This window comes from Balaenoptera ricei, chromosome 1, assembly GCF_028023285.1.
Source record: "Balaenoptera ricei isolate mBalRic1 chromosome 1, mBalRic1.hap2, whole genome shotgun sequence".
In the NCBI taxonomy this organism is placed as follows: domain Eukaryota; kingdom Metazoa; phylum Chordata; class Mammalia; order Artiodactyla; family Balaenopteridae; genus Balaenoptera; species Balaenoptera ricei.
The window spans coordinates 53,016,590-53,029,080 of NC_082639.1; the positions used below are offsets into that span (position 1 = coordinate 53,016,590).

Consider the following 12,491-nt stretch of genomic DNA (forward strand, 5'->3'; position numbering starts at 1 on the left):
CTAGAGAAGTTCCTTCAGTGTTTGTTGTAAAGATCATTTGGTGGTGCTGAATTCTCGTAGTTTTTGCTTGTCTGTAAATATTTTAATTTCTCCATCAAATCTGAATGAGATCCTTGCTGGGTAGAGTAATGTTGGTTGTAGGTTTTTCCCTTTCATGACTGTAAATATGTCATGCCACTCCCTTCTGGCTTGGAGAGAGTCTGCTGAAAGATCAGCTGTTAACGTGACGGGGATTCCCTTGTATGTTATTTGTTGCCTTTCCCTTGCTGCTTTTAATATTTTTTCTTTGTATTTAATTTTTGATATTTTGATTAATATGTGTCTTGGCACGTTTCTCCTTGGATTTATTCTGTATGGGACTCTCTGTGCTTTCTGGACTTGACTGACTCTTTCTTTTCCCATATTAGAGAAATTTTCAACTATAATCTCTTCAAATATTTTCTCAGTTCCTTTTTTTTCTCTTCTTCTTCTGCGAGCCCTATAATTCGAATGTTGGTGAATTTACTGTTGTCCCAGCAGTCTCCGAGACTGTCCTCAATTCTTTTCATTCTTTTTTCTTTATTCTGCTCTGCAGTGGTTATTTCCACTGTTTTATCTTCCAGGTCACGTATCCGTTCTTCTGCCTCAGTTATTCTGCTATTGATTCCTTCTAGATAATTTTTAATTTCATTTATTGTGTTTTTCATCATTGTTTGTTTGCTCTTTAGTTCTTCTACGTCTTTGTTAAACGTTTCTTGTATTTTCTCCATTCTGTTTCCAAGGTTTTGGATCATCTTTACTATCATTACTCTGAATTCTTTTTCAGGTAGACTGTCTGTTTCCTCTTCATTTGTTTTGGTCCAGTGGGTTTTTACCTTGCTCCTTCATCTGCTGTGTGTTTCTCTGTCTTCTCATTTTTCTTAACTTACTGTGTTTGGGGTCTCCTTTTCACAGGCTGCAGGTGTGTAATTCCCATTGTTTTTGGTGTTCTCACAGTGGATAAGGTTGGTTCAATGGGTTGTGTAGGCTTCCTGGTAGAGGGGACTGGTGCCTGTGTTCTGGTAGATGCGGCTGGATCTTGTCTTTTTGGTGGGCAGGACCGTGTCCGGTGGTGTGTTTTGGGTTGTCTGTGACCTTATTATGATTTTAGCTGCCTCTCTGCAAATGGGTGGGGTTGTGTTCCTGTCTTGCTAGTTGTTTGACATAGGGTGTCCAGCACTGTAGCTTGCTGGTCGTTGAGTGGAGCTCGGTCTTAGCGTTGAGATGGAGATCTCTGGAAGCGCTTTTGCCGTTTGATATTATGTGGGGCCAGGAGGTCTCTGGTGAACCAATGTCCTGAACTCGGCTCTCCCACCTCAGAGGCTCCGGCCTGACACCTGGCCAGAGCACCAAGACCCTGTCAGCCACGTGGCTCAGAAGAAAAGGGAGGATATAAAAGAAAGAAAGAAAAGAAAAAGAAAATATAGTTATTAAAATTAAAATTATTAAAAAGAAAAGACTTTAAAAGTAATTTAAAAAGAGAGATAAAAAGAGAGCAACCAAACCAAAAAGAAATCCACCAATGATAACAAGCGCTAAACACTATACTAACAAAAAAACCCAAAAAAACCAAAAAATGGACAGACAGAAACCTAGGCAAATGGCAAAAGCAAAGCTATACAGACAAAATCACACAAAGAAGCATACACATACATACTCACAAAAAGAGAAAAAGGAAAAAAATATATATATATATTAAAAAAAGGAAGAGAGCAACCCAATCAATAAAAGAAATCTACTATTGGTAATTAGCTGTAAATACTGAACCAAGATAAACATAAAGCCAGAAACAAATTAGATGTAGAAAGCAAACCCTAAGTCTACAGTTGCTCCTAACGTCCACTGCCTCAATTTTGGGATGATTCATTGTGTATTCAGATATTCCAGTGATGAAGGGTACGTCACGTTGATTGTGGAGATTTAGTCTGCTGCTTCTGAGGCTTCTGGGAGAATTTTCCCTTACCCTTCCTTGTTTGCACAGCTCCTGGGGTTCAGCTTTGGATTTGACCCCTCCTCTGTGTGTAGGTCACCTGAGGGCATCTGTTCCCTGCCCAGACAGGATGGGGTTAAAGTAGCAGTTGATTGGGGGGCTCTGGCTCACTCAGTTGGGGGAACAGAGGGGTACGGAATGCGGGGCGAGCCTGCCGTGGCAGAGGCCGAGGTGATGTTGCAACAGCCTGTGGCGCTCTGTGTGTTCTACCTTGGAAGTTGTCCCTGGATCACAGGACTCTGGCAGTGGTGGGCGGCACAGGCTCCCAGGAGGGGAGGTGTGGAGAGTGACCTGTGCTTGCACACAGGCTTCTTGGTGGCGGCAGCAGCAGCCTTAGCATCCCATGCCCGTCTCTGGGGTCTGCGCTGATAGCCACAGCTCGTGCCTGTCTCTGGAGCTCGTTTAGGTGGTGCTCTGAATCCCGTCTCCTCGTGCACCCTGAAACAATAGTCTCTTGCCTCTTAGGCAGTTCCAGACTTTTTCCTGGGCTCCCTCCCATCTAGCTGTGGTGCACTAGCCCCCTTCAGGCTGTCTTCTCGCAGCCAACCCCAGTCCTCTCCCTGGGATCTGACGCCCGAAACCCGAGCCTCAGCTCCCAGCCCCCACCCGCCCTGGCGGGTGAGCAGACAAGCCTCTCGGGCTGGTGAGTGCTGGTCGGCACTATTCCTCTGTGTAGGAATCTCTCTGCTTTGCCCTCTGCACCCCTGTTGGTGCGCTCTCCTCCTTGGCTCTGAAGCTTCCCCTCCGCCCAGCCCCCATATCCACCAGTGAAGGAGCTTCCTAGTGTGTGGAAACTTTTCCTCCTTCACAGCTCCTTCTCATTGGTGCAGGTCCCATCCCTATTCTTTTGTCTCTGTTTTTTCTTTTTTCTTTTGCCCTACCCAGGTATGCGGGGAGTTTCTTGCCTTTTGGGAAGTCTGAGGTCTTCTGCCAGCGTTCAGTAGGTGTTCTGTAAGAGTTGTTCCACATGTAGATGTAGTTTTGATGTATTTGTGGGGAGGAAGGTGATCTCCACATCTTACTCCTCTGCCATCTTGAAGGCGCCTCCTCATTTATCCCTTTTTATGAATGAGTAGTATTCCATGGTATGGAGGTACCACTGTTTAACCATTCACCCACTGAAAGACACTTTGGTGGTTTCCAGTTCTTGGCTATTATGAATAAAGCTCCTATAGACATTTGTATACAAGTTCCTGAGTGAAAATAAGTCTTTGTCTCTCTGGGATAGATGCCCAAGTGTGTAATTGCTGGGTTGTATGTTAAGTTCCTTTGTAAGAAACTGTCCAACTATTTTCCAGAATGGCTGTACTATTTTGTATTTCCACCAGCAATGTATGAGTGATTCAGTTTCTCTGCATCCTCATCAACATTTGGTGTTGTCACTGTTTTTCATTTTAGCCATTCTTGCTAGGTATATAGTGATATCATTGTTGTTTTAATTTGTGGTTCCCTAATGGCTAATGAGAAAGAACTTTTCATGTGCTTGATTGCCATCCAATACCCTCTTTGGTGAAATGTTTGTTTGTGTTTTTGCCTGTTTGCTAATTGGATTGTTTACTTTTTTAATCTTTTTGAATTTTGTTTCTTTTTCTCATCTTTCTCTGTTCTCAGTTGAATATAAAGTATTCTCTCATTTAATCGTCATCACTCATACACATACTAATAAGAATCCACTGTTTTATCTCATATTTAATAATTTATATTTCTTCAAATTCACAACAGCCCTGAAATGTTGCACTCTAATATATATTTTGTGAAGCATAATGAGTCATTTGTTTACTTTTTTCTATGAAAAGCATTACTTGTTTGTTTTGTTAGTGAAGTTTAATAATCATTTCTCTTTGTCTTGAAACAATTGCCTGAAAGGTTTAGGTCCATATAAAAAAGAGTTTTTTAAACTAGGAAGTTAGAATTTAATGTAATTTTTAGAAATGGGTCTTCATCTGTGTGAATGAACATACTCTTAAGTTATAATTTTAAAGTTGAGAAAAACTAAGATTATTTTTGTGTTGTAATATGACCGAATACTGTTTCTTCCCTAACTTCCCCACTTCGGTGATTCCCATTTAACAATGTGGAAATCTCTGTTAGGGAAACAAAAACTGATTATTACTAGAGGAGGAAGTAGTTCTCATATAGCCTCTACTTCTCTTACTGTTGAATATTTTGGGGATCAGGTTATTTGAAAGAAGCTTCATCAAACTGTTGTGACAGCTTTTATGTGTCACTTTAATTTTTGTCTGTATTTTTTTCATTTACTATTATTCGTATCCTTCCTCAACTCATATGGGAAAAGAGCTTTTACAGAGCATTTAAATCTTCATTGATACCTATTAGAATAAAAAGCCAAAGTTCTTGCCATGGCCTTTTGAATTTTGCATGAGGTGGCTTCAGCTGCCTCCCTGACCTCACCTCTTTCCGTTCTCTCCTCTTTCTCTGTACTTTAGACTCACCTGGCTTTAAACCCTTCTAACACACCGGGCTCCTATCTCCTACCTTAGGACCCTTGTTTCTCTGTGTCTCAGCTTCTGGCATGCTCACTTTCTTCCTCACTCTGCTCAGATTCAGTGACTTATCATCCTATCACTCCCTTGTATATGCTTCCAACTCCTTTGATCCTCTTTCCTTTCACTGAACTTGCCTGGGAGAACCACATCCTAGTTAAGTGCAACTTTTTGCTTATTTCAGATCTCTAGCACGACTGGAGAAAATAACCACCCATGCTGTCTGGTCTCATTTTAAATTCATGACCACCCCCTCAAGTGGGTCTTTAATTCTGCCCTGTAGCCCTGTAATATTTCCCGAGTTGTTTCATTCTTCTACTTTCATAGGTAACTACTTCAAGCCTCCTATACCTCCTGCTGCAGTCCTAATATCTGTTTATGGTCCTTGTTTCTTATTTCATTGAGAAAATAGAAGCAGTCAAAAGAGAGTTTCCCTTTGCTCCCACTGCATACCAAAGCTTTTTTTCTGACTGTATTTGTCACAGCACATGAACTATTTGTGTTTCTTCTATCTAGAGCCAGTCTAACTTGTACAGTGGAAGTCATTCTCTCTTCACTGTCCAAGCATTTGCTTCCACAGTCATCACTCCTCTCTACCCTTCATTTTTCCTCTCCACTGCATCATTATTACTGTAATCTATCCCATCTTAAAAACAAAAACCAAACTTGATCCCACATCCCTCTTCACTTACATTCCTATTTCTTTGATCCCCTTATGGCAAAACAATATTCACAAATTGTCGCTATCAACTGACTGTAAACCACCTCAACTTTTACCAAGCCTTCCTTACATTATCAGTTTCAAAAATTGGTTCTTGTAAATATGTTTGATAAATTCAGAATGCTCTTTGAGATTATGGGCATGTTCACAAGTTATGTTCTCTCAGATTTATATAATAAAGAGATGTTTACACTTGCCCCAGTTTTTTAAATTAATTTTTATTGGAGTATAGTTGCTTTACAATGTTGGTTAGTTTCTTGGCTGTACAGCAAAGTGAATCAGTTATATGTATACATATATCCACTCTTTTTTAGATTTCCTTCTCATTTAGATCACCACAGAGCAATGAGTACAGTTCCCTGTGCTATACAGTAGGTTCTCATTAGTTGTCTATTTTATACATAGTAGTGTATATATGTCAGTCCCAATATCCCAATTCATCCAACCCCCCCCCCTTGGTAACTGTAAATTTGTTCTCTACATCTGTGACTCTATTTCTGCTTTGCAAGTAAGTTCATCTCTACCATTTTTCTAGATTCCACATACTCAAATTTGTTGAACACAGAACTCTTTTAGAAAGAACCTATGGGTGTTTTCATACTTCTTTTTTGATATAATTTGAGAAGTGTTCAGCTTCTCAACTGTGATAATGAGCAATTTGCTTAAAATGTCATTCTTCTTAGTTTACTTGAGAGAAGGTGAGTCCAGAGAGATCCCCACCCGCTGCCCTCACTCAGAATTGTGTACTGTGATAGTGACAGAGGTGACATTACAAACTCAGAAGCTTTTTAAGGTTCTGTTACTGACTGAGCTGCCTATTTTGGATAATTATATTTAACCAGGGCCATTGTTATTAAGATATTTACCTTATTTATTTTTCTTGAAGGTGAAACATTAATATCCTTAAACATGATCTCCTAAAACAGCAAAGCTTTTTTTGGTCAATCTTATTTTTTTCTGGCTTTGGTATAATTCATTCGACTCTGGCTGTTCTCATAACTAGATAATACGCATGAACTTTGAATTAACCTATCCACAAGATCTGCTGCCCTTCTAATTGAAATAAATTGCTTCTGTGTTTTTAGGTGTCTGGAGTAGATTTGCAGAATGCGTCTCACAGAGAAGCAGTTGAGGCCATTAAGAATGCAGGAAACCCCGTGGTGTTTGTTGTTCAGAGCTTGTCATCCACTCCAAGAGTAAGCTTTAGTTTATATTTTCAAAAACTTAAAAAATATTCTCTGTATCTGTGGACCAAGCTTTTGCCTCCAAGTATTTTTCAATATATTTTTTACTGTTATTCTACTGTTACTTAAAGGAAGCATTAGCTTCATTAAAATTTAGTTATTAACCTCAATTTTACCTTTTTTCCTCTGATTTTGATTTCCTGGTCAAATTTGAGTTATTCCAGTGTGCAGTGGAGTCTAACAGACCCATTTTTTTTTTTTTTTTTTTTTTAATTTATTTTTGGCTGCGTTGGGTCTTCGTTGCTGTGCGCGGGCTTTCTCTAGTTGCGGTGCGTGGGCTTCTTATTGTGGTGGCTTCTCTTGTTGCAGAGCACGGGCTCTAGGCGTGCCGGCTTCAGTAGTTGTGGCTAACGGGCTCTAGAGCGCAGGCTTAGTAGTTGTGGCGCATGGGCTTAGTTGCTCCATGGCATGTGGGATCTTCCCGGACCAGGGCTTGAACCCGTGTCCCCTGCCTTGGCAGATGGATTCTTAACCACTGTGCCACCAGGGAAGTCCAAACAGACCCATTTTTGATTCCTTGATTCCCTATTTACCAGTTTTGCTAATTTGGAGGCAAGTTACCTAACCTTTCTGAACCAGTTACTTTGTTTATAAAATACTTTGAATACAGAGTAGGTCAGGGTTAAAAACATTCCAGAGGGACCACCAAATGGTCGGTATTTTTACAGGCATGTAAAATTTCAAACGTGTTGCATTGTTGTACGTTCTCTTGGAGATTCTGAATTCGCAAAGAGCAGTATTTAATCATAGAATTTTTTTTCTGTAATAAATTACTTGTTTGGTATGGAATTAGAACTCTGATACACAGATGTTAGTGGCAGGATGTGTATTTTGTATTGCAATATGCAGCCCCGTAAGCCCTGTACCTGGAAGCAATGTTTATTTTTCTTTATTTTATAATGGAAGACAGCTGATCAAAACATAGACACTTCTGAACAGTAGAAAAACTCTGCATATTTTTTAAAAATTTGCTTTTCAATTCTCTAATGCAGTGCTTTTCAACCTTTTTTTATGTCAAGGAATACAGAAAATAATATTTGTATGGCAAACCGTGTAAACAGATGTTTGGTTGTCCCAAGGGCAAAGGCATCAACATGCTATTTCAGCACACTTGTAGCCTGCCTGCACACAGTGGGCTGCAGCCTCACCCAACCTGGGCAGCTCTGCTGTGGTGCACGGCAGCACAGCCCCTTCCAGTCTTAGTGCTCCGTTTACACCATCAAGACTAATTGAGAGAGGTAAACTGAATAAGGTCTTCACATTTTTTTTTTTAATATTTTATTTATTTATTTATTTATTTATTTATTTATTTATCTATTTATTTATTTATTTATGGCTGTGTTGGGTCTTCGTTGCTGTGCGAGGGCTTTCTCTAGTTGCGGCAAGTGGGGGCCACTCTTCATCGCGGTGCGCGGGCCTCTCACTGTCGCGGCCTCTCTCGCCGCGGAGCACAGGCTCCAGACGCGCAGGCTCAGTAGTTGTGGCTCACGGGCCTAGTCGCTCCGTGGCATGTGGGATCTTCCCAGACCAGGGCTCGAACCCGTGTCCCCTGCATTAGCAGGCAGATTCTCAACCACTGCGCCACCAGGGAAGCCCAAGGTCTTCACATTTTTATACAATTTGAAATTCTAGATTTATTGGAATCCACCTTTTAACTCTTTTAATATTGAGAAAGTCATTGAGGCCATCCCTTTTATTTCTGGAAACTGAATTCTGTAGGAAAATTGGCCAGATTATTCCCTGCCAAATGACACTTCCAGAGAAACAGTTTTGAGCAAGAATGAGCCAATCAGATTATACATTTATGTGGCCACTTGCAAATGCCCCGCTGAAAAATATTCAAAACATTTTAATAGGTTTTAAAGTCAGCCAAAACAGCCAAGATTTTAATCCAACCTTTGTTGGTGAACTGAGGTCGAAATTTTCATTTGGATGACATGAACAGTACAGTTTCTTTCAACTGTTCAAAAAAAGGGAAAATGTCTTCAGCATCGCCCCATGTTCAACTTACTTAACCCTCAGACAGCATCACAGACTGTTACGTTGTGCATTGGGTTCATCAAGCATTGAACTCTCTGTGATGCTAGCCAAGGGATGGCGATGATATTAATGTCCATGATTTGTTCCTTTTTTTTTTTAAGCACAAAGTGATTCCAGTTGAATAAGGAAATGAAAGGAATCAAGTTTCAAATCTTTGCCAAATGGTGCTCTCTTCGGCTTACTTATTCTTGCAAGTTATATTGGTCATCACAGGAATAGAAAATATAGCCAAATTCTTAATCATTTTTGATCAGTTTACATTAAACTTTGAGACTTTCTTCAAAACCCCCAAATAAGTCATTTCCATCAAGACTCTGTGTCTAAACATGCCTTGGTTACATGGAAATTCTCATCAACACCATGAATTGAGCAGTGGTGTTTATATTTGTACCTTTTTTTTGAGTTGTATTTTATTTTTTTATATTTGTGCTTTTAGCAGGTGGTTTAGGAGGATCAACAACACATTACTTTTTTAAGCTTTTCCTCCTGAATTTCTCAACTGTTTTTTCAGCCTGCTAGAAAGAAATGTGTGTATCCGCTTAGATTTACTTGGTAAATGCTTATTTGAGAGCAAAACTCATGATTTATACTGTACACCTCTATAGAAAGTTTTTATGCCAAGGTAACTTTTTGCAGTTAAAATTGCATTTCACAGTCGCATTAGGGTTTTTTTTTTATATATTAAAAAACAAACCCTTTTGAAATTGGCATCATGCCTTCAGTTCATTAAATTTATTATCATGTGTTGTTTTATTTTTTCCTGTATTCCATTTGTATTTCCCTAATATCATTGTTTCATAATGGCACCTAAAATTTTTGGACACGTGTACCTTTTGTGTATTAATCATATAGAAATATATTCTTTCATAAGAAACATGTGCTGTCCTACTTTTCTTAAAGATGCAGTCTTTTTGGTGGGCCTTTTGTCTTCCAAATTTGCTAATGATATGCATACAGAAAGATATTTCTCTACTCTTTGAAAAGCAAACAGTATAAACTTTGTGAATGGCAGCTAACATTTTGTCCCATCACGAAGCTTCTGCCATTCAGTTTCAGCTGGTTTTTTCAGAGGAGAAAGTAGATCCAGTGTAGGCAGATATTATAACTTTCTAGAGAGACAAAGTATTTGTTTTAAAATTCTATTTATTTATTTATTTATTTATCTATCTATGGCTGCGTTGGGTCTTCGTTGCTGCACGTGGGCTTGCTCTAGTTGCTGTGAGCTGGGGCTACTCATCGTTGTGGTGCATGGGCTTCTCGTTGCAGTGGCTTCTCTTGTTGCAGAGCACAGGCTCTAGGCACGTGGGCTTCAGTAGTTGTGGCTCGTGGGCTCTAGAGTGCAGGCTCAGTAGTTGTGGCACACAGGCTTAGTTGCTCCACAGCATGTGGGATCTTCCCGGACCAGGGCTCGAACCCGTGTCCCCTGCATTGGCAGGTGGATTCTTAACCACTGCGCCACAAGGGAAGCTCCTGGTTTAAAATTCTTTAGGACAAGAAACATATACCTGTAGACCCACTAGTTTTTGAACTCTGACTTAGGTTGTTGTATATATTAAATAGAGAATTTCCCTGGTGGTCCAGTGGCTAAGACTCCGCTCTCCCGGTGCAGGGGGCCCAGGTTCGATCCCTGGTCGGGAAACTAGATCTGTCTTGCTGCAACTAAAGGAGTCCGCATGCCGCAACTAAAGATCCCGCATGCTGCATAGAAGATCCCATGTGCCGCAACTAAGACCTGGCGCAGCCAAATAAATATTAAAAATAAATAAATAGAGAAATAAATATTAAGTACAGTGTCTATTCACATAGGAAGCACCAAAAACATTTTGCTGTGTCACTACTATTGTTTTTTACCTAAGTGAAACATTTCTGAGACCTTCTCATTTATTCCAAAATTAATTTCCTTAGACTCTAAGTTAAAAGTAAAGAAGAATTAATCTTAAATTGCCTTTATTTTTTGTTTTTTTTAAAGATTTTTTTTTTTGATGTGGACCATATTTAAAGTCTTTATTGAATTTGTTACAATATTGCTTCTGTTTTTTGTTTTGATTTTTTGGCCATGAAGCATGTTGGATCTTAGCTCCCTGACCAGGGACTGAACCCGCACCCCCTGCATTGGAAGGTGAAGTCTTAACCACTGGACTGCCAGGGAAGTCCCTTAAATTGCCTTTAGAGAGAAGTGTTTTTTTGGTTTTGTTTTTTAAATTATCCCTAGGCAGGAAGTTCCTTTAATTTTATGAGAAAAGATATTTATTTTTCCTTTTAATTTGCATGTCTGTCATCAGATTTCATGCCAACATTATTTGTGTTAGCTATTTAAGGATCCTTTTAAAAAAATCACTAACGGTTTTGTATTTTCCTAAGATGTTTTATAGATAGTTTTACAAAAAGAAATGAGTCAAAAAGTAATCTATGATGTTGGCACCATTAAGAATTAAAATTATTTCTATGAAATTGAACTGTTTGACTCATTTATAAACATTTATTCAACACTACTATGTATTAGGCTTTTTCTGAGCAACAGGGTTATAGTGATAAATAACACTAAATTCCCGCTCTCATTGACCTTTCATCCAGGAGTGTAAATAGCTTTGTAATTTATTTATATGCTAGCAGTGATAGTGAAATATTTATTGAATGTGCACAGCGTGCTAGATATCATACATGAACTGGGGTACAGTGATGAATAAGGTAGATCTATGAAATACATGTTGCATTCAGCGTTCTAGGAATTAACTTTGCTTACCCTTAAAAGTGTATTTTGCAAAATGAGATGTTTGGATGACAGTAAGTATGGTGATCTTCTTAGTCTTCATCTTCACTTTCTGGATCTACACAAGCCTGTGAATTTATTGCCCCTTGATGTTACACACACACACACACGCACGCACATTTTGGGTTTTATAGCTTGTTAGATTTCCCAAGTTGTATTGTTTGCCTTGAATTGTACTTCTCGTGTCTTTACTTTTTCGGTGAAGTTAGAGAGTTAAGTAGGATTTTAATTGTTTTTAAAAAAAATTAAAGCCATGTAATGATTGTGACATTTAAATGTTTTCCTTCTCCCCCTTCCTTATTTTTGTGGTGGTAGGTCATTCCTAGTGCACATAACAAGGCCAAAAAAATCACTAATAACCAGGACCAAGACACCCAAGAAGGAAAAGAAAAGGTAACCTAACCTCGCAAGCTTTTAAAAAATGTTTTTGGTTTCTTTTTGCATATCTGAGCTGCAATTAATAAGTGTTTTTTTGATGAATATCAGGGTAGAAGTACTGTAGTTATAATATTTCCCTTCTGTGAACATGACTGATTCTGGCCTGGATGAAGGCCTAGTGGAGTATAGGTGTAAAAATGTCATGACGCACCAATCAGCCATCATCATCGTTCTCTGTCTTTCCTGTTCAGCTGGGCTGGTTGTCTGTCCATTCCCAGAAAGTTTCTCGGACTTTGATCTTGCTGCTCCCTCAGCCTGGAAGTCCATTTTCCACATTGCTCTTCCTTTTCATTCTCGAAGGAGCAGGTCAAAGGTCATCTCTCCTGAGAAAACCTTTCTTACTGTCAATGAGAGTTAATCCTCCACTCCTGTTTCCCCACCTCTATTCTAGTAGAATTAGTTGATATAAAATTTATGTTAGGATATGGTGTCAGGTAGGATGGCTTTTCATTTTTCCCCATAAAGATAAATAATTATCTCACTCTTTTAAATAGGCCCTCCTTTGCACCACAACCTCTGTCATATCTCAGGTTATCAGGGGAAGATTGTTTCTGAGCTTTCTCTTTGTTCCATTTGTTTATCCTGGCACAAATACTGCCCTACCTAAATTATTAAAGCCTAATAATAAATCTTGTTTTCTAGTAGAGCAATCTCCTTTACATATTTCTGTTTTCTTTAGAAGTGTATTACCTATTTGTGTCCTTTTTCTTTTCCATATATATTTTGTAATTAGCTTGTCAAATTCTACCAAAAAATCTCTTTGGCA

General features: G+C 39.1%; 1 protein-coding gene across 12 annotated transcripts in view; it reads left to right on the plus strand.

The window, feature by feature from the left end:
• Nucleotides 1-12,491, plus strand: part of PATJ (PATJ crumbs cell polarity complex component) — a 352,223-nt gene that overhangs the window by 137,844 nt on the left and 201,888 nt on the right. For 11 of the 12 annotated variants that reach the window (XM_059923762.1, XM_059923772.1, XM_059923791.1 and 8 more), the window contains exons 25-26: nucleotides 6,319-6,429; nucleotides 11,603-11,680. In XM_059923762.1, the coding sequence (XP_059779745.1) occupies nucleotides 6,319-6,429; nucleotides 11,603-11,680 (189 nt within the window). The remainder of the gene's footprint in view (nucleotides 1-6,318; nucleotides 6,430-11,602; nucleotides 11,681-12,491) is intronic. The other variant, XM_059923810.1, reaches the window with a different exon arrangement.